The sequence below is a fragment of the Corythoichthys intestinalis genome, chromosome 1, assembly GCF_030265065.1.
Source record: "Corythoichthys intestinalis isolate RoL2023-P3 chromosome 1, ASM3026506v1, whole genome shotgun sequence".
Classification (NCBI taxonomy): Eukaryota; Metazoa; Chordata; class Actinopteri; order Syngnathiformes; family Syngnathidae; genus Corythoichthys; species Corythoichthys intestinalis.
In genome coordinates, this window is record NC_080395.1 from 17116817 (window position 1) to 17140115 (window position 23299).

Genomic DNA, 23299 nt, shown 5'->3' on the forward strand with positions numbered 1-23299 from the left:
ATTAAAAACACGTATATATAACAAAGTATATATATAACAAAGTACAATTGTGTACTAAAGCACCGTAAGTTCCTTATTCCATCATTGTTACACAACAATGATGAGCCTAACCCTGATTGGACACGAAAACAAAGAGCCTAACCATGATTGGACAGGCAGTGTGTCTCCTGAGATGACGTGACATCTGCCTATAAAAAGAGATTGCACTGAGAGACTTTAGGATCTTTAGGGTCTAGAGGGTCGGGATAGTAGGATTCACGCGTAGTCGCTCGCCCGGAGCTTCCTTTCGCTCAAACCAGGAACGTTGTGTGGCCCTCCGTTCATTGTCGACATGGTAAGAGCTTGATTTCAATATCAGAAAGGAACTCATTGTGCTTTGGTGCGAAGATATCTGTGTTAGCTTCGACAACTAATCCATATCTAGCGCCATTGAATATCAAGAACTGAACCGTTAATTGCTTTGCGTAGTTAACTGCTTTGTGTAACTCTTTTGTTTTCTTCTTCATTTATCCATTCTACTCAATAAACGTCGTCTATTACGCAAAAGTGTGCCTGTTATTCTACTCACTGCGAACCTGTTACGAAGTTTCTTTCATCTTCCATGAAAGTGTGATCTTGATCACTTCGTATAAAAAACTTGCTACGAAATTTCCATGTGATACTGTAATTGATTATAAGCAGTATCAGTTGCGATCCGGATTGATTATATGTTGCGCTCCGGAAATTGTTGCTGAGAATTTCGTAAAACAGAGTGGCAGGTGACTACGCCAATGGCATAAAAGTATGAAGCAAGAATAATGGCCTCCAGGGCTCCATCTAGCCATCGGAGTCTGCTGGAGTCCAAGCCGAATATAGGGCACCGGTCCGGGGGTGGAAAATAAGTATTTGGTCAATACCAAAAGTTCATCTCAATACTTTGTTATGTACCCTTTGTTGGCAATAATGGAGGCCAAACGTTTTCTGTAACTCTTCACAAGCTTTTCACACACGGTTGCTGGTATTTTGGCCCATTCCTCCATGCAGATCTTGTTACGGTCCGCGAACGCGGAAAACAAGATTGGACCAAAGAGCAGACAAGAGACAGAGGGAATAGTAAAAGGGTTTTTAATACAACTAAAAAACACGCGATCGCGGAAAAAGGGAGAATAACAAAAGGAGTCCGTGACAAGAGGTCGACGGGGATCAAATAACACTAAACTAAGCGGTGGGCAGCGAGCCAACAAGATAACAAAAATAATCACACTCAATACCTGCACAAGGTAGAGGAATCACCAAACGAAAAAACAGCTGACGCATAAACTAGCAAATCCAACGAGCCTCGAAAGTACTGGTGTCAAATGGCGAACAGCAAGCAAATATCTCGGCAACGTTGGCTTGGGTCGCCGGCGTTATATACAACTGTTGAGTTGCTGGAATTAGCCGCAGGTGCGATGATGGGAACGCCCACACCGCCGGCTCTGTAATGGAAAACAAAATCTAACCAGCAACAGAATGTGACAGTACCCCCCCTTCAAGGAGAGCCCCTTGGCGACCCACCTGGCTTCCCGGGACAGCGCGCGTGAAAGTCGCGGATGACCGAGGGATCCAAGATCCAGGAGCGGGGGACCCATTGGCGTTCTTCAGGACCGTAGCCCTCCCAGTCGACCAGATACTGTACACCCCTGCCCCTCCTCCTCGAGTCCAAAATAGACCTCACGGTGTAGACCGGGTCACCGTCGATCAAGCGTGGAGGTGGTGGGGGTGCTTCCGGAGGGCATAGCGGGCTGGAGGAAACTGGTTTCAACAGGGAGACATGGAACACTGGATGGATGCTGAGGGAACGTGGGAGCGTGAGCCTCACGGCTACAGGGTTGACCACCTTTTCCACCTTGAAAGGCCCAATGAAACGGGGACCCAACTTCTTGGAGACCCCGGCAAGATGCAGGTCCCTTGTAGACAGCCAGACTTTCTGGCCCGGCCTGTACAGAGGAGCCGGTCTCCGGTGACGGTCAGCCAACATCTGGTTGCGTGCTGCTGTCCGTGAAAGCGCTGCACGGGCGTCCCGCCAGACTCTGTGTGCCCGCCGCAGGTGTTGTTGCACTGAGGGTATGCAGACGTCTGACTCCTGGGACGGGAATACAGGAGGCTGGTAGCCGTATGCAGTCTTAAAGGGTGACATACCTGTGGCTGCACTGACAAGTGTATTATGGGCATACTCCACCCATGGGATATGAGACGACCAGGACGCAGGGTGCTGGTGGCAGACACACCGGAGGGCTGCTGCAAGGTCTTGGTTGGCCCGCTCCGTCTGGCCGTTGGTCTGGGGGTGGTAGCCCGACGACATACTAGCTGTGGCCCCCATGGCCTTGCAGAACATCTTCCAAACTCGAGATATGAATTGGGGGCCCCTGTCGGATACCAGATCAATGGGTATGCCGTGAATGCGGAAGACTTGACTCACGAGGATGTTTGCGGTTTCCAGCGATGATGGCAACTTTGGGAGCGGAATGAAATGTGCCATCTTTGAGAACCGGTCAACAACTGTCAGCACTACCGTATTTCCCTGGGACTTGGGAAGGCCGGAGACGAAATCCACAGCAATGTGGGACCATGGCCGTGATGGAACTGGCAGCGGGCGCAGGAGACCAGCAGGAGCATTGTGCGACGACTTGTTGCGGGCGCATACAGAGCAAGCCCGCACAAACTCTTGGATGTCAGCATTCATTCCAGGCCACCAGAACTTCTGGGATACTAAAAACTGTGTCCGGGAGGTCCCCGGATGGCAGGCCACCTTCGAGGCGTGCCCCCATTGCAGCACGTCCGATCTGTGTTCTTGGGGAACAAATAGCTTGTCCTTGGGGCACCCCGTCGGAACGTTCACACCTTGCAGTGAGTTGGCGACCTTACCCTCCACTTCCCACTGAAGGGCCCCCACCACACGGGCCTCTGGCACAATGGGCTCTGGAACGGACTCGCAGAGGGCTGGGCTGAAGACCCTGGATAAGGCATCTGGCTTAGTGTTGCGAGGACCAGGGCGGTACGTGATTGTGTAATTAAAACGTGTAAGAAAAAGAGCCCAACGCGCTTGACGGGGATTCAGTCTTTTGGCTGCCCTAATGTATGCCAGGTTCTTGTGGTCGGTGAAGATCTCGAAAGGCTCTGGTGTCCCTTCCAACCAATGTCTCCACTCTTGCAGCGCCAGAACGATGGCCAGCAGCTCACGGTTTCCAACGTCGTAATTTCGTTCAGCAGGACTGAGGCGACGTGAGAAGAAGGCGCAGGGGTGAACCCTCTGATCGACTGAGGAACGTTGAGACAGGACTGCCCCCACTCCTGAATCCGAGGCATCCACTTCTACAATAAATGGCACATCGGTATTAGGGTGAGCAAGGACAGGGGCACACGTAAACGACCGTTTAAGAGCTACAAATGCAGCCTCAGCCTCTGGGGTCCATTTAAATGGTACTTTTGTCGATGTAAGCCTTGTCAAAGGTTCAGCCTTCTGGCTGTAGTTGCGAATGAAGCGCCTATAGAAGTTAGCAAACCCGAGGAACCTTTGCAATGGCTTCCTTGATGTAGGAGAAGGCCACTCGACCACAGCCTGTATCTTGGCTGGATCTGCTCTCAGCTGGCCCTTCTCCACAACAAACCCCAGAAACTGGACCGAACTGGTATGGAACCTGCATTTCTCTGCCTTGACATACAACCGGTTCTCGAGCAGCCTTTGCAAAACCAGCCGGACATGCTGTCTATGTTCCTCGAGGCTTCTAGAAAATATAAGGATGTCGTCCAAATAAATAAAACAAAACTGGCCTATCATGTCCCGAAGCACATCGTTAACAAGGTTCTGGAAAACTGCTGGTGCATTAGTAAGTCCGAACGGCATGACTAAGTATTCAAAGTGACCTATGGGAGTGTTAAATGCGGTCTTCCATTCATCACCCTCCCTCATTCTCACCAAGTGGTAGGCGTTGCGCAAGTCAAGCGTAGTAAAAATACACGCGGACTGCAACGGTGCAAAAGCGGAGTCCAGCAAAGGCAGGGGGTACTTATTTTTAACTGTGATGTCGTTAAGGCCTCTATAATCGACGCATGGCCGGAGGGACTTATCTTTTTTGTCAATAAAAAAGAACCCGGCCCCAACAGGAGACTTTGACGGTCGAATTAGCTCGGCCGCAAGGGAAGACGATATATATTCATTCAAGGCCCCCTGCTCGGGTTTCGATACCGGATAGAGTTTAGAGGAGGGCAACGGCGAATTCGGAACCAAATCAATGGAGCAGTCGTACGGTCGATGTGGTGGCAGTGATGTTGCTAGGTCTTTACTGAAGACCAACTTGAGGTCATGATATTCAGGGGGTACCAAAGACAAATCGATATGTTCCGGCTCACGTGGTACTGTGGGCCCGGAGGGGGACGGGGCAGCGCGCAAACAATGAGAATGACAATAAATACTCCAATTTGTTATCCTGGGGGCCCCCCAGTCTATGTCGGGGTTGTGTCGCTTTAGCCACGTCAAACCTAGTACCACGGGTGCCAACTTTGTCAGCATGACAAAAAACGGTCTCTGCTCACAGTGATTACCAGACACAACTAACTGGAGGCTTTCAGTTACATGAGAAATTGTAAAAATCAGGTCACCGTTAAGGTCCCGTACTTCCCGGGGCTCCTTCAATTCAATCAAGGCCCCACCGAGTACTTCTGCGATTGAGTGGTCCACGAAGCAGTCATCAGCCCCCGAATCGACCAAAACTGTTACCTTATAGCTGTTACCGTTCCCGGTACTAATCCCAGGTAATTGCAGCCTGGTGCTTTCGAGCCGCTTTGTAGACTTTGCGACCATAGGTGGGGACCCTCCGTGTCGTGGTGGAGTGCCTCTGGGAGAGTCACTCGCTGTGTTGGAGCTGTCTGACATCGGGACCAGGAGAGGATGGTTTCTGCCGGCAGCACGAGGATTCACCGGACAGGAAGCGACCCGATGGCCAGGGTCACCGCAGTACAGACAGAGCTGCTCAGCCATGCGCCGGTGGCGTTCCCTTGTGTCGAGTCTCTTCCCTCCGAGCTGCATCGTCCCCTCGTCAGTAGTTGACCGCCACTCCCCGCCAGGCGAGGGAAAAGAGCCTGCTGCAAAAGCTGATGAAGCTCTCCCGACGACCGCACTCGTCGACCGACCAAGCCGCTCCGCCCCTCTCTCTCGTTCCCGCTCAAGAAGTCGATTGTCCAAACGAATAGATAAAAAAATTAATTCTTCCAAGTCTTTTGCTTCGTCGCGGGCAGCTAGTTCGTCCTTCACTAATGGGTGCAGCCCCCTCCGAAAAATGCTACGTAAAGCAGCGTCACCAAAACCACTCTCTGCTGCGAGGATGCGGAAGGAGACCGAATAGTCAGCGACAGACAGTTTGCCCTGAGTCAAGTCTAGCAGGCGACTACCAGCCTCTTTGCCCCAAAAGGGGTGGTCGAAAACCCTCTTCATCTCCTCAACGAATTCAAAAAAAGAGTTACGTATCTCGGGGTGCTGTTTGCTGATCGCCATGGACCAAGATGCTGCCTTACCGGAGAGAAGGCTCATGACAAACGTGACCCGGGATCTATCGGTAGAATACGTGAGGGGTTGTTGGTCAAAAACTAAGGAACATTGATGCAAAAACTGCCCACACGAGCCGGTTTCGCCACCGTAGCGTGGCGGGTGTGGGATATTGGGCTCACGCAATGGAGAGGAAGCCGGGGCAGCTTGTGCGGCAAGGTGGACGTGCGTAGGAGCCGCGGCTGTGGCGGAAACGAGACGACGAGCGCAAACCTGGTCCACCCGTGCATCAAGAGAGCGCATGTTGACAGTAAGTTTGTTAATCGTCGATCTAATTTCATGGAGCACACGATCGAGCGGATTTGCGTGCTCCTCCGGGTCGGAAAACGCCTGGGCTAATGGCTCATTGTCTGCATGGTCCATCTTGGCCGAGATATTCTGTTACGGTCCGCGAACGCGGAAAACAAGATTGGACCAAAGAGCAGACAAGAGACAGAGGGAATAGTAAAAGGGTTTTTAATACAACTAAAAAACACGCGATCGCGGAAAAAGGGAGAATAACAAAAGGAGTCCGTGACAAGAGGTCGACGGGGATCAAATAACACTAAACTAAGCGGTGGGCAGCGAGCCAACAAGATAACAAAAATAATCACACTCAATACCTGCACAAGGTAGAGGAATCACCAAACGAAAAAACAGCTGACGCATAAACTAGCAAATCCAACGAGCCTCGAAAGTACTGGTGTCAAATGGCGAACAGCAAGCAAATATCTCGGCAACGTTGGCTTGGGTCGCCGGCGTTATATACAACTGTTGAGTTGCTGGAATTAGCCGCAGGTGCGATGATGGGAACGCCCACACCGCCGGCTCTGTAATGGAAAACAAAATCTAACCAGCAACAGAATGTGACAGATCTCCTCCAGACGGTGATGTTTTGGGGCTGTCGTTGGGGAACACGGAATTTCAACTCCCTCCACAGATTTTCTATGGGGTTGAGATCTGGAGACTGGCTAGGTCACTCCAGGACCTTGAAATGCTTCTTACGAAGCCACTCCTTTGTTGCCCTGGCTGTGTGTTTGGGATCATTGTCATGCTGAAAGACCCAGCCATGTCTCATCTTTAATGCCCTAGCTGATGGAAGGAGATTTTCACTCAAAGTCTCTCGATACATGGCCCTCTTCATTCTTACCTTTACACAAATCAGTCGTGCTGGTCCCTTTGCAGAAAAACAGCCCCAAAGCATGATGTTTCCACCCCCATGCTTCACAGTGGGTATGGTGTTCTTCGGATGCAATTCAGTATTCTTTCTCCTCCAAACTGTGTTTCCACCAAAAAGTTCTATTTTGGTTTCATCTGACCATAACACATTCTCCCAGTCCTCTTCTGGATCATCCAAATCCTCTCTAGCAACCCGCAGACGGGCCTGTACGTGTACGTTCTTCAGCAGGGGGACACGTCTGGCAGTGCAGGATTTGAGTCCCTGGATTGTGTTACTGATAGTAGCCTTTCTTACTGTGGTCCCAGGTCTCTGCAGGCCATTCACTAGGTCCCCCTATGTGGTTCTGGGATTTTTGCTCACCGTTCTTGTTATCATTTTGACGCCACGGGGTGAGATCTTGCATGGAGCCCCAGATCGAGGGAGATTATCAGTGGTCTAGTATGTCTTCCATTTTCTAATAATTGCTCCCACACTTGATTTCTTTACACCAAGCGTTTTACCTATTGCAGATTCAGTCTTCCCAGCCTGGTGCAGGTCTACAATTTTGTCTCTAGTGTCCTTCGACAGCTCTTTGGTTCTGGTCATAGTGGAGTTTGGAGTGTGACTGACTGAGTTTGTGGACAGGTGTCCTTTATACCAATAATGAGTTAGAACAGGTGCCCTTAATACAGGTAACGAGTGGAGCCTCGTTAGAACAAGTTAGACCTCTTTGACAGCCAGAAATCTTGCTTGTTTGTAGGTGACCAAATACTTATTTTCTACCATGATTTGTAAATAAATTATTTAAAAATCAAACAATGTGATTTTCTGTTTTTTTTCCACATTCTGTTTCTCATGGTTGAGGTTTACCCATGTTGACAATTACAGGCCTCTCTCATATTTTCAAGCAGGAGAACTTGTACAATTGGTGGTTGACTAAATACTTATTTGCCCCACTGTATTTTGTCATATGTTGACAATGCTTGACTTTTACATATTATTCGTGTAGTACGTCAGCCTGCATCAGCAAGGTTTGGGCCGTGTCACGCATGTGACATGTGCCCCTCAACAGTGTTCAGTGCAGTCTAGCTTCAGGCTAGGCTGTGCTCAAGGTTTGCTTGTTTTGAAACACATGGTAAGATTTGTTTTCTTATATTGGAAAGAGAGAATATGCAATGTTGGTTTAGCCTTTAAAGGTTTGTGCCGAGTGATCATCACACACTAAATGTAACTCGTAGCGTTAGCAGAGCATTAGCATAAACTTTAGCGTCGCGAATGTCCCCTTAAACTCTTGGACTTTTTTTGTACATACAGTTTGTGGCATCTCGGTGGGTGTAATTCATTGAAAATAATTGCATTGTTTTCCTGCTGAGTGTGTATTATCATTACAAAGTTGGCATTGTCCTTCTAAATAGACTAAAACTTTTGAATTTTATCGACGAAAACATTTTGAGTAGGCTTCGACTAAAACTGAACACATTTTGAAATGACAAAATATGACCATGTCTAATTCGTATTTTCGTCTAAAAGACTATGACGAACATTAAAAGGGCTAGCCGCAGCAACACTGCTCTACAGAACCAATTTGTTTACTTGTGTGCTTATGTTTTTGGTTGACTGGACCGGTACTAAAGATTTGTTGACAAAGCCGCAGTGGCGTCAAATTTGCATTGTTGCTCAAACACACACATACAAGGACACACTTGATTAAACAGACAATGAGCTCAACCAAACAACAGCTTCGCGCACCCCGTGAGCTCCTCCCACAGATATTCCGGTTTCACGCTCGAGCTCCTTTGGACCCGAGCGTCATGTGACCTTGGCGGAGAGACCACAAGGCAGACACGCCTTTGCTATCGCTGATACCCTGATCACTTGCACTTTTGTTTTGTCACTATTACTTTATTTAAATCATTGGCTGCCGTTGAAGAAGATTAGACAACAAAATGGATTGGACAACTATCACTGTCAATTACAGGGAATGAGTTTGAAAAACTTCCAGTTGCGAAATTTTTCACACATATCTAAATTGATATTTCCATAGAGATGGAGACACATGAGGGTCATTTTTTTCATTTGGTGCCATTGTGTGCCATTTGTGTCCCCAGTGTAAATCATGCTGTATCTTCACTAAAGTTGAACAAATACTCAGTAAACTTATTTTTTGTGTATTACTGATTACCGTCCAATATAAATTCAAGGGTACAGGCTTCAAAATTCTATTTTCTAAATTTAATTTGGATTGTTATTCAATTTTGCTATGTCCCCACTATGTTCCATTCAAATTCAGTCTATAAAATAACTAGGAAAAAAATCCAAAATAATTATTTTATTGTTCTGAATAACTTTGTCTAAAATCTTTAATTATGCGATGTTTTTAAAGCAACACTAGGTAATAGGGGTGTAACGGTATACAAAAATCTCAGTTCGGTTATTTTTTGGTACAGTAAGAAAACAAAATGCAAAATGTAAATGTGCTAGTTGTTTATTACACACTTTTGTGCTTTCAACAATAGGAACGTTAGCCTATACAAAGCTAGAATTCTGCTCAAAAAGTAGCGGGTATTTAAAGATAATCCAACAACAATTTGCCTTTCAGACCCCGCGTTTTGGTTAGCTTTCTTTCTGAAAGAAAGAAGAAAAAAGAATTCCTGTGCTAAAGAGAAACGCAATCCCAATGACAAAGATTTTAACATGTATTATACAAATGAAATGCCTCAATGAATCATTTTTTTTCTTATGAACGGTTTTCAAAAGCTTTATTGGTGGATTTTCTCATGTTAAATTGCCACACAGAAATTAATAAATTTAATTGTGTAAGCAGGATCTGTGTATTATTCTTATTATTTAATTACAGGTGTTTTAGCTCATTTCAATTTATTTCATTTAAATGGGCGATTATTTATTTTATTATGTGTTTATATTTTACAAATGTGATGTAGTATTCATTTATATTGTATATTTTATGTTGTATAACATTAGTTCCTATGTGAATATTAGTTCCTACTTGTTTTGTTGTGGTAGGAGGGTTTTGTATTGAATACGGGGCCGTGTTGGTTATTATTATAGCAGAGAAGACAGCAGTAAATCAACAAAGACAAGTCAACTGTGCCCCGATCTACTACTCAAGAGATCTGATGGACTCAAAAAGTGGGTTACGATTGCATATTAGTTTGAAAGTCAACCGGATCCACCGTATTTTTCGACAAGTGACTTCCGGTCCGCCCGATCTTAGCTACCAGTAGTATTGACGCAGGAGGGTTGCGTGTCGTGTCAAATAATAAACTCTGCCGTTCTTTTCGCGTGCGTCGTGTTGAGCCGCTTCTGGGACACATCTAACACGCGGCCGCACTGCGACTGGTGTGCATTGGCTAATTGAATTTAACATCCGCATTTCACTGCGTTCTCGAGGCAGCCATGTTGTCGCACCGTTGACGTTTCTGGGTTATACGCGCCTACTGTGTTGGTCCTCATTATAGTAGAGAAGACAGAGTAAATATAATCTACACGAAGAAACTGTGACCTGATCGACTCACAGCCTCGAAAAGTAAGGGTTACATTACGTCTTTACTAGAGCTGGGAATCTTTGGGCACCTAACGATTCGATTACGATTATGATTCAGAGGCTTCGATTTGATTATAAAACGATTATTGATGCACCCTCCTCCTTTTTTTTTTTTTTTTTTTTTAAAATGTTTTGTGCATTAGTTCCAAAATTGTTCAAAAATCCTCTCAGGCTAAACCAAACTACTATTTCAGTATCAAGTTAACATATAACAGTAAACAAATATACAAAAATAACAGTAAATAAAAAAACTCCAGTCCCCATTCTGCATCAGCACCTTTAAGCAACATTCAATTAATTTAATGTTGTGAATCAACTGTTACAGTTGTTGAAATTACTCCCGTTATTCCATAATTTCCCTTCTGTCTACTTTTGTCAAATTTTTAAAACTATTTCATCATTTAAAGATAGATTCAAGACAAGATTCTCCTGATTTAGGAGTATTTTAGATAAAAAGTTAATTAGGTTCGCTACAACAGAACCTTCTAGAGAGGTCTACTGCTTTAAGATGGCGGCTGTTTACTTACGCCGGAAAGTCGGTCATTTCGCATCTCTGTTCAATAATACATGTTTAACACCGACGTCGTCTGTCATTTTGCATCTAGTTCTACATATATATGATATCTACTGTAGCCGTATGTTTGTAGCAACTAGCAACTGGGTGTTGTTTGTAGTGGCTGTCCGCCGCAGTCAGGTGTGATTGTTTTTCTATCTAGTGGCATGAGTTGAACATGATATTTACTCTCAGTCCGTTACTCATTGCGTCCCAAAGACCGCGCTGGCTGTGTTTTACTTCCGCTTTACATGTTATAAAATTCAATAATCGGAATTTGGATATTTGTGAATCGTTCGCGAATCTTCCATGGCCGAATCACGAATAATCTAAGAATCGGAAATTTCGCACGCCTCTACATTACGCAGACGGGCCTGCTGGACGTGTACTTTCTTCAGCAGGGGGACACGTCTGGCAATGCAGGATGTGAGTCCCTGGCGGTGCATTGTGTTACTGATATTAGCCTTTGTTACTGTGGTCCCAGCTCTCTGTAGGTCATTCACTAGGTCCCCCCGTGTGGCTCTGGGATTTTTGCTCACCGTTATTGTCATCATTTTGACACCACGGGGTGAGATCTTGCATGGAGCCCCAGATCGAGCGAGATTATAAGTGGTCTTGTATGTCTTCCATTTTCTAATAATTGCTCCCACAGTTGATTTCTTTACACCAAGCGTTTTACCTATTGCAGATTCAGTCTTCCCAGCCTGGTGCAGGTCTACAATTTTGTCTCTGGTGTCCTACGACAGCTCTTTGGTCTTGGCCATAGTGGAGTTTGGAGTGTGACTGACTGAAGTTGTGGACCGGTGTCTTTAATACCAATAATGAGTTAAAACAGATGCCTTTAATACAGGTAACGAGCGGAGCCTCGTTAGACCTCGTTAGAAGAAGTTAGACCTCTTTGACAGCCAGAAATCTTGCTTGTTTGTAGGTGACCAAATGCTTATTTTCCACTGTAATTTGGAAATAAACTCTTTAAAAATCAAACAATTTGATTTACTGTTTTTTTTTCTTCCACATTCTGTCTCTCATGGTTGAGGTTTACCCATGTTGACTGTTACAGGCCTCTCTAATCTTTTCAAGTAGGAGAACTTGCACAATTGGTGGTTGACTAAATACTTATTTGCTCCACTTTATAAGCCACACCTGTCCTCACTGTATTATGGGATATTAACACCAAAAGATATTAACCGATAACACCTTATTTGACAGCGGCATCATAAAACTGTCATAAGACTAAGTGAACCAACATGAAGCTTTGAACCAAAAGCAAAAATGCAAAGCTTCATTGCCTCAAGAAGCTTCATTTGGCCATCACTGCTCCCTTGGGGGAGACTTTCAACCTCCGCTGCCACCTGCTGTCAACACTGTTGTTGTCCAACATGCCTCCTAGCATGCATTGTGGCGCTCCAGATGTAAATAACAAACAAAATTCATGTTCTGTGCTAATTATTTCTTCAGTTAATGTTTCAGTTGTTTCATTAGTTGCTAGTTATGGTATTTGGTCACAATTTATTTGACAGTTGTGCCATAAGACTGTCATACGACAATCATAATTATGACACTGCCATGAACATTAATGAATGCTTATGACAGATGTCATTTTGTGTCATCCGGCAAATTATCTCACTTTTGAATGGATGTAAAAGATCACAGCTGGACATGAATGGATTTAATGACAAAATTTGCAGGATGGCACATAATGACATCTGTCATAAGCATTCATTTATGCCCATGATAGTGTCATGCCATAATAACAGTGTTATAACGCCACTGTCAAAAAAAAAAAAAAAAAAATCAACAAACTAGCCGCACTGGACTATAAGCTGCAGGATTCAAAATGAAAGGAAAAAGTAGTGTCTTATAGTCTGAAAATTAAGGTAAATTCAAAAGTGTGAAGCTGAAGTTGTGACATTTTCTTATCTTACTGATCTTAATCTTATCTTAATCTTTTCAAGTAGGAGAACTTGCACAATTGGTGGATGACTAAATACTTATTTGCCCCACTGTATATCCATTATCAATTTAAGAGTTATTCATTTATTTAATCACACCAAACGCACAGTTCATTTATAACTTATCTACACTCAATGCTGTTAAAAGCACATGCACAGCAGATGACTCGCTATTCGTCAGCATCTCGACCGAGCTCGTAACAGAGCTCGACTTTATGAGGTCACTCCCAAGGAGCGGTCCGCCATTTTGTACATGAAAGGTCATGTGCGAGGAGAATTAAAGAGAGGTCGTATTCACGCGAGGCAAGGACGCCGACCTCGCCACGGCAATATTCGTAAGAACAGCGTCGGCAATCTTAAGGTCTAATTTTAAAGTAGCTCGGTGATTGATGATTACAATCTTAACGCGTTGTATATGTAACTGCTGCTGTTTATCATGGAGAAGAGCCTGCCGGTTGTGCGCTTATTCAATTAGCCTAATCTTTACTTTCGGTCTAAGACCAGGTGGCGTGCAAGGGCACGTGTGACCGTAGGACCTGGGATAAATAGATAGGTATTCTTTGCCTTCTTTGTTGTGTCTGGAACTTTGAAGTCGGATGCTCATTCAAAGTTAGAGGGTCCGGAGTCGCTGCCAGCCCGACTTATGCAAATGTGGCCCGATGAGGCAGCTGCTGTTGTCTTATTAAAGGAGGACATTATGCGAGCGAGGTGCTATTTTTAAACTGCTCACAGAAGACGACGACATTCAAAGAGACGCCGGGTTTGCGCTAAAAGCGGAAGCTCGTCAGGAAGCGTTGGATTAGATACTTTGGAGTGTCGGGGCAGGTGACGGCGGGATGGACGAAGGTTGGTGAACTCACCTCCTCCACCAGAGCCAACATGCGGCGAGTGCTCTCAAGGGACTGGAACACAAAAGAGCAAAAAGACAATGTCAGTGTGGACAATTATGGGGCGGTGAATCAGTTAGCAAAGTAGTTGTGGAGTCATTTGATAATCAAAGCATCTTTCATTCATCTATCAGCTATCGAGCTCAGCTAGTGTTTCTTGTCCATCCTGCCATCTTCCATCTATTTATAATTTGCATCACACAACTTTTCATCTCTTCATCTTTCATCCAAAAAACATGTACTGTATTTGTTTTTTTTTATATGTTTGTATCTTTTTGAGAATTTATCTTCCATTCACCCATCTTCCAAAAATCTTTTCAAACATCTTTACATCGCCCCAGCATCCAATAATCTTAACATTCAAGCATCCTTCCATCAATCTTTCCATTAATCTATTCATTAAAAAAATCTTTATTCAAAGATCAGCCATCCAGCTCATTTGGCCTTCATTCTGTACAATAATCTTTCCATCAAATAACCTCTCCCATACCATGCAACAATCTAATTGCTTTTCTTATGTCTTTCCTTTCAACAATCCATCCATAAAACATATGTCCATTAAACAACCTTCAATCCATCTATCATCCAATAGTCTTTCCATTCAACCCCCTTTCCATCCATTCACATCTTTTCTTTCAACCATCCATCTATCCAACAATCATTCTTTCCATCTTTCCATGTCTTTCCACTCAAACATCCATTTACAAAACATCCATCCATCCAAGTCTTTTCATTCCACCCCCTTTTCTTCCACCCATCCATCCATGTCTTTCCATTCAACCATCTATCCAGCCAACAGTCTTTCCATTTAACCCCTTTTCCATCCATCCTTCTTTCCATCCTTCCATGTATTTCTTTTCAAAATCCATCCATAAAACCTCAACCCGTCAACAACCATCCATACATACATACATACATCCAATAGTCTTTCCATTCAACCTCCTTTCCATCCATATTTCCAACAATCCTTCTTTCCATCCTTCCATTTCTTCCATTCAGCATCCATCCATCCAACAGTCTTTCCATTCAACCCTTTTCCATCATCCACAATCTATCTATCCTTCCATGTCTTTCAAGCATCCATCCATCCATCCATCCATCCATCCATCCATCCATCCATCCATCCATCCATCCATCCATCCATCCATCCATCCATCCATCCATCCTCCTATATTTCTATGTATTTCCTTTCAACTATTTATCCATCAAACAACCATCCATCCAAGTCTTTCCATTCAATCCCTTTTCCATCATCCACCCATCTATAGTATCTGTCCTTCCATGTCTTTCAAGCACCCATCCATCCATCCATACATCCAACAATCCTTCTTTCATCCTTTCATTTCTTTCCATTCAGCATCCGTCCATCCAACAGTCTTTCCATTCAACCCTTTTCCATCATCCACCCAACTATCTATCCTTCCATGTCTTTCAAGCACCCATCCATCCATCCATCCATCCATCCATCCATCCATCCATCCATCCATCCATCCATCCATCCATCCATCCATCTTCCTATATTTCTATGTATTTCCTTTCAACTATTTATCCATCAAACAACCATCCATCCAAGTCCATTAATCCTTTTCATCCTTCCGTGTCTTTCCAGTCAACATCCATCCATCCATCCATCCATCCATCTATCCGAGTCTTTCCATTCAACCCATTTCCTTCCATCCATTCAACCATCCAACAATCCTTCTTTATCCTTCCATGTCTTTCCTTTCAACATCCATCCATCAAACATCCATCCAACAAATGCCATCCATCCATCAACCCATAGTCTTTCCATTCAATCCCCTTTTCCATCCATCCATTCAACAATCCTTCTTTTCATCCTCCCATGTCTTTTCAGTCAACATTCATTCACAAAACATCCCTCCATCAATCCATCCATTCATCCACCCATCCAAGTCTTCCCATTCAAAACCCTTTTCCCTTCATCCATCCATTCATCCTTTTTTCCATCCTTCAATGTCTTTCCAGTCAACATCCATTCATAAAACATCCATCCATCAATTCATCCATTCATCCATCAATCTAAATCTTCCCAGTCAAATCACTTTTCCATTTATCCATTCATCCAATAATCCTTCTTTCTGTCCGTCTGTCTTTCCATTCAACCATCCATTCATAAAACATCCACCCATCAAACTTCCACCCATCTGTCTTTTCAGTCAACATCCATTCATAAAAAATCCATCCTTTCATCCATCCATCCATCCATCCATCCATCCATCCAAGTCTTCCCATTCAAAACCCTTTTCCATTCATCCATCCATTAATCCTTTCTTCCATGTCTTTCTATTCTTCTACCCATCAATCCACCATCTATCTTTGCAATTGTCCACCAAAACATCCACCCATCAAACATCCATCCATCCATCCATCCATCCATCCATCCATCCATCCATCCATCCATCCATCCATCCATCCAACAACCTTCTATCCATCCATGAATTTGTTCCACCCACCCTCCCCATTTCATCTTCTCATTCTTCTACCCATCAATCCACCATCTTTGCAAATGTCCACCAATACATCCACCCATCAAACATCCATCTATCCATCCATCAATCTTTCAATACACCCCTTTTACACCACTCATCCATCCATCCATCCATCCATCCATCCATCCATCCATCCATCCATCCATCCATCCATCCATCCATCCATCCATCCATCCAACAATCATTCCATCAAACAACCTTCTATCCATCCATGAATTTGTTCCACCCACCCTCCCCATTTCATCTTCTCATTCTTCTACCCATCAATCCACCATCTCTGCAAATGTCCACCAATACATCCACCCATCAAACATCCATCTATCCATCCATCCATCAATCTTTCAATTCACCCCTTTTACACCACTCATCCATCCATCCATCCATCCATCCATCCATCCATCCATCCATCCATCCATCCATCCATCCATCCATCCATCCATCCATCATCCATCCATCATTCCATCAAACAACCTTCTATCCATCCATGAATTTGTTCCACCCACGTTCCACCCACCCTCCCCATTTCATCTTCTCATTCTTCTACCCATCAATCCACCATCTCTGCAAATGTCCACCAATACATCCACCCATCAAACATCCATCTATCCATCCATCCATCAATCTTTCAATTCACCCCTTTTACACCACTCATCCATCCATCCATCCATCCATCCATCCATCCATCCATCCATCCATCCATCCATCCATCCATCCATCCATCCATCCATCCATCCATCCATCCATCATTCCATCAAACAACCTTCTATCCATCCATGAATTTGTTCCACCCACGTTCCACCCACCCTCCCCATTTCATCTTCTCATTCTTCTACCCATCAATCCACCATCTTTGCAAATGTCCACCAATACATCCACCCATCAAACATCCATCTATCCATCCATCCATCAATCTTTCAATTCACCCCTTTTACACCACTCATCCATCCATCCATCCATCCAACAATCATTCCATCAAACAACCTTCTATCCATCCATGAATTTGTTCCACCCACCCTCCCCATTTCATCTTCTCATTCTTCTACCCATCAATCCACCATCTATCTTTGCAATTGTCCACCAATACAGCCCTCCATCCTTCCATCAACCCTCTCTAAGTCTCCCTCCTGTGACGCGCCGATAAATATTTCACGAGTTCATTTGCGCAGCTCAGTTATTCCGAGCTCCTCTCAGCTCGTTAAAACGAGCAAGTCTTTGACGCCCGCGTCTCACCTCGTCGGCTATCTGGTCGGCGCGAGTCTGCAGGTCGGCCAGCTCGTTGCGCATGTCCGCTTCGTCTGCCATGGTGGGTGTCGAACCTTCAACTCAACGACAATGAAACTAGAAGAAAAAGAGAAAAGTTGATCAGGTGGCGCACTTTAATTGAACATTCACTCCAATTGACGGCGACAGACGTCCATCACCGTCAATGGCACTGTATAAGTGTGAGACAGTGCAATGATGTGAGCATGTATCTCCATCCTCCGCTCGTCTCGGAGACGTTTAATAATTCAACGTTCGCTTTTTTGCACTCTGAAATATTCATGTTCACATTTTTCATTTCAACCATAACAATAACGCAAGAGGGGCAGAATATTAACATAAATATTGATTTGGTTTCCCTAATCGAACGGCCGGTGAGCCTCTTTTCGCTTCCTGTGGCGACAGCAGTTCATCCGCTCGCCGACTTCTTATCGATCCTGCGCTTATCTTACTGCAGCGGGGTGACTTCCTGTTGGAGGCGTCAACTTTCAATTTCCTCCCGTGTCATCATCTGACATTTTGGAAAATCTGTGGCAACCTCTATGAAAACTGACTCTAAATTTGGACTCGGATCACCTGGTTTTGACTCCACGGACATCAATTCCAGGTCTGACAACGCCTCCGCCATCCTCCCCAGTCCAATCAGCTGCTTTGACAGACAGCGGCCGCCGGGCTCAGAAGGATTAAATTCCGAGCGAGGAAAAGAGGATTTATTCTCGCTCTACACTCTCTCCTTCAACGCCATTTCCTCTCTTTGTCTACCATACGCACGAGAAGGCCGGCAAGGGAATGATCGAGTTTCGGAGGCCATTGACGGCAATAGACGTCCAATCCATTATGACTAGGAAAGTTGGCAGCGATCGGTCGCTGCGATTGGCCTTTTATTGTCATCAATGGCAGTGATGAAATAACCTACGGTTACCGAACCCCACAAGTTTCACATGCGGATTCACCGAACCCTTCGGAATTAGATAATAAATTAAATTTAAAAAGGAAATTGCTTTAATTTTATTTTAATTTAACAAGTTTAATCTACTTATAACAGTACAGTTGTAGTTTACAGTCATAGACTTTACCATCAGCTGACGAGACAGCTCCGACAGACATTGCGTCACGCCTTCCCGTAGGGGACCGACCCAGGCAGAGCATTGAGATGGCTTTCATTGTGATAAAGTCAAACACACGCTGCGTTCTAACACCGGATTTAGATGGAAACAGGACAAAGGTTTCACTGCATACAAGCAGGCAGAAGTGTCTCAAGAGTGATTTGGTCGAGGATTCAAGGTAATTATTATATAAAATAGCACTATGCATGCACTTTGAAACCTTGTGAAAAAAATGGGAAAAAATGAGCGTAACTTTGGCTTGAAATATTTACGTAAAATGAATGGTAACTGCTTGTTTTTTGCTTTTAACCAAGAATCCAGACTGTTTTACGTTCATATCTAGAAATTCTGGGATTTACACATTTATTTAGAAGAATTTTCAATTTAAAAAGCTGTTTGTTTTGTGACGGCCACCACGTTGGATTACACAATAGCGTAACTTTAGCTTGATATATTTACGTAAAATGAACGATAACTGCTTGTTTTTCTTTTAACTCATTCACTCCCAGCCATTTTCACCGGTGCAACCCCCTTCGCTCCCAGCCGTTTTAATGGATTTTGACTGATTTTGCAAGGACCACAGAAAATTCTGTTCTATTTCTATACACACATGGAACCCACCAAAAGAAAGATTAGACTCTCTTCTTTCAGCAGGAAAAAAAGTAAGTTCATATCGTTTTCCATTCTTTAGAAATCAGCATTAGAAAATAGCTTAGTTTGAGTAATTTTCCAATTTCTGGTGAAAAAACAGAGAAATTGCGCTTTTTGTGAAAGCATACATTTCAAACATAACCTTGAAACACAGCTATTTTTTTGCTTTAGTTACATCCCAACCATCTGAATAATGTTTTCCTTTTACAAAATAACATAAACAGCAACACAAATAGAGCTTTTGATTGCAAAGTAACAATTTATTTACACATAACTAACTGAGATGATGCTGTTGTGGCCTTCCAGTGGCCAGCTTTATTGCTTTAAAATGGATTTTCAGCTTTGTGCTTTGGAGCTCAGTTGAATCAGAACCCAGAGATGTCTTTTATGAAAAAAACGTAAAAGACGTCTTTGGGACACTAAAACAATTAAAAATAGAACGTATTTATACGTTTTTGGGAGCAAATGAGTTAACCATGAATCTACCCTGTTTTTCGTTGATATTAGGGCTGTCAAACGATTAAAATTTTTAATCGAGTTAATTACAGCTTAAAAATTAATTAATCGCAATTAATCGCAATTCAAACCATCTATAAAATATGCCATATTTTTCTGTAAATTATTGTTGGAATGGAAAGACAAGACACAAGATGGATATATACATTCAACATACGGTACATAAGTACTGTATTTGTTTATTGTAACAATAAATCAACAAGATGTTATTAACATTATTAACATTCTTTTAAAGCGATCCATGGATAGAAAGACTTGTAGTTCTTGAAAGATAAATGTTAGGATAAGATACTGTATAGAAATGTTATATTAAAACCCCTCTTAATGTTTTCGTTTTAATAAAATTTGTAAAATTTTCAATAAAAAAATAAACTAGTAGCCCGCCATTGTTGATGTCAATAATTACTTACACAATGCTCATGGGTGCTGAAGCCGATAAAATCAGTTGCACCCAAGCGCCAGCAGAGCGCGGCAAAACTCCATAAAACACAATTAGCAAGTGGGCATTTTACTGTACTGTCATTTAAATCTGTCTGAGCGGGGCATGTGCGTTAATTGCATCAAATATTTTAACGTGATTAATTTAAAAAATTAGATACCGCCCGTTAAGGTGATAATTTTGACAGCCCTAGTTCATATCTATATAAATTCCGGGATATACGCATTTATTTACAAGAATTTTCAACTTAAAAAGCTCGGTCTTGTGACGGCCGCCATGTTGGATTTTATATCTCTACGCAATAACGTAACTAGCGGGCCAATTGCCCGTTCTTAGGCAAAAATGTAAGACATTTCTGCATCCATATGAAAAAAAAAATCAGCTTTTACTTGTTTTATTTTATGTACCATTTCAATCTAAAAACGACAAGGGCCAGATAGCCGGCAAGACATACTGAGGCAATAGTGATATCGGAATTAACCTAAATAAGTTGTGATTGTACAGTGGTATGAAAAAATATCTGAACATTTTGGTTGGTCGACAGTCAGAGGAGTTGTCTACAAATGGAGAGAGTTTGGCACTGTTGCTTCTCTCCCCAGGAGTGGCCCTCCACCAAAGGTAACGCCAAGAGTTCAGCGCAGAATACTCAGAGAGGTAAAAAAAAAAAATTAAAAAAAAGACCTTAAGAGTGTCTGCTAAAGACTTACAGAAATCACTGGCACAGTCCAATATCTCGGTGAACACATCAACTATATGTAAAACAATGGCCAACAATGGTGTTCATGGAAGGAAGACTCCACGTAGGACGCAACTTCTGTCTAAAAAAAACATTGTTTCTTGTTTAATGGTCGCAAAAAGGCACTTGGACACTCCACAGAAGTTTTGTTAAAATATTTCGTGGACTGATGAAATCAAAGTTGAATTGTTTGGGAGTAACAGACAATGTCATGTGTGGAGGAAAAATGGAACAGCTCACCAACATCAACACCTCATCCCCACCGTGAAGCATGGTGGAGGGAGCATCATGATTTGGGGCTGCTTTGCTACCTCAGGGCCTGGACAACTTGCAATCATTAATGGAAAAATCAATTTAAAGGTTTATCAGGATATTTTGCATGAAAACCTGAGGCAATCTGTCAGACAGTTGAAGCTAAAAAGAGGATGGATGCTACAATATGAAATTGATCCAAAACACAGAAGTAAATCAACTTCAGAATGGTTTCAGAAGAACAAAATACACATTCTGGGGTGGCCCAGTCAAAGTCCAGACTGGAACGCCATTGAGATGCTGTGGCCTGACCTAAAGACAGCGATTCATGCCACTCATCCCAGGAATCTGTCTGAAATACAGCAGTTTTGTCGAGAAGAATGGGCTAAGATTAGTCCTGATCGATACGCCAGACTAATCTGCAGCAACAGGACGCGTCTGGTTGAAGTTATTGCTGCGAAAGGGGGTGCCAAAAAATATTAAATGGCGTTGTTCACTTACTTATTTTTCCCCTCTTCTGTCATTGTTTGCGTACTATCCTCATTAAAATATGAAAACCTATAAATGTTTGAGTGGTTTTAGTTAAAGCAGGTACTGTTTTGTCATCTGTGTGATTTTGACAAAGATCAGATCACATTTGATGGTGATTTTATGCAAAAATGTGAGAAATTCCAAAACGTTCAGATACTTTTTCATACCACTGTATATAGAAAAATACCAAATTTGCTTTTGTTGAGTAAAATTAAGATTATTTTGCATGCTTTCTTCAAGAATAAAGTTTCTGATGTGAAAATTGAGTGATTTAGCTGTTGAAAGCTTATGTCAAAATTGCACTAAATACAAACAGTTTAGGTTGCTATTTCAGGCAAAAACTATGATATGTTAAATACTGCTATTGATCCTGAAAATATAGGTGATTATCTCTGCATGTGGTGATTTTTGTGCATGTTGTGTAAAATCTGAGAATTTTATAGCCATTTTAAGTTTTGTTATACTTCTATAAAAAATAATTAATCGAGATTTTAATGGGGAACGACTTTGAATTTTATGACGCCACTGCTCATGAAGACTCATTTATGCCCAAGGGAGGCGCCTGTTTTGGTTTTAGGTCGCTAGCGGCTTTGGTTTTGAAAATATTTGAATTTTAACTTTTTGAAAATAACCCCCTACGGATCGGCTCTGTGCCCCGTGAACTGATAGTGAAGTCTATGTTACAGTTGGCAAGGCAAGGCAAGGCAAATTTATTTATAAAGCACAATTCAACACAAGGCAATTCAAAGTGCTTTACATCACATGAAAATCACATTTAAATCAATACAACGTAAAAACCAAGACAATCAAAATAAAAATAATATAAAAAGAAATAAAATTATACATAAAAATCGCATTTAATAACAAATAGAATAAAGATAAGTAATATAAAAATAAATAAAATTATACATAAAAATCGCATTTAATAACAAATAGAATAAAGATAATAAAAATAAAACAAAAACGACTACTAATAATAATAATTGAAATCAGCAATGGAGATAAGCACAAGAGGAATAGAAAGCAAGCAGATTAAAATGTATAGACAGTTATAGATATGCAGTGCTAAACAAAAGCATTTTAAGCCCTGATTTAAAAGAGACTTCTAAAGTGGCCATAGAACACCTGTGGAAAGATTCGAAAATGGCAGAACAGTCTGAGCATACTTCAGACGTTCAGGTAACTTGTTCCTGAGGTGAGGAGCATAATAATTAAATGCTGCCTCACCCTGCTTGGTTCTTGTTCTTGGAACATGCAGAAGACTGGTTCCAGACGACCTTAGGGGTCTAGATGTATCATAGGAATCTAACAAATCAAGCATGTATTTTGGTCCAAGGCCATTAAGTGTTTTGTAGACGAGCAGTAGTATTTTATAGTCTATCCTTTGACTCACTGGAAGCCAGTGTAGCGATTTCAAAACCGGTGTAATGTGGTCCAGCTTCCTTGTATTTGTGAGGATTCTGGCTGCAGCATTCTGTACTAGCTGCAGCTTCCTGACTGATTTTTTATCAAGACCCGTAAATATACCGTTGCAATAGTCCAATCTGCTGAAAATGAATGCATGCATAAGTTTTTCAATGTCTTGTCTAGTCAGAAGCCCCTTAATTCTGGTTATATTTTTTAGGTGGTAATAAGCGGAT

The 23299-nt window shown here is 42.8% G+C and overlaps 1 protein-coding gene and 1 long non-coding RNA gene across 3 annotated transcripts in view; one reads left to right on the forward strand and one right to left on the reverse strand.

Annotated features, from left to right (window-relative positions):
* Positions 1-23299, reverse strand: part of LOC130917022 (synaptosomal-associated protein 25-A-like) — an 84404-nt gene that overhangs the window by 33895 nt on the left and 27210 nt on the right. For both annotated transcript variants that reach the window (XM_057838077.1, XM_057838070.1), the window contains exons 2-3: positions 17399-17506; positions 13632-13673 (exon numbers count right to left, since the gene is read on the reverse strand). In XM_057838077.1, the coding sequence (XP_057694060.1) occupies positions 13632-13673; positions 17399-17470 (114 nt within the window). In that variant the 5' untranslated portion in view covers positions 17471-17506. The remainder of the gene's footprint in view (positions 1-13631; positions 13674-17398; positions 17507-23299) is intronic.
* LOC130917052 (uncharacterized) lies at positions 219-11746 on the forward strand. Its single transcript, XR_009063412.1, has 3 exons — positions 219-334; positions 11304-11436; positions 11508-11746. It is a non-coding gene; the product is annotated as an uncharacterized LOC130917052 (long non-coding RNA).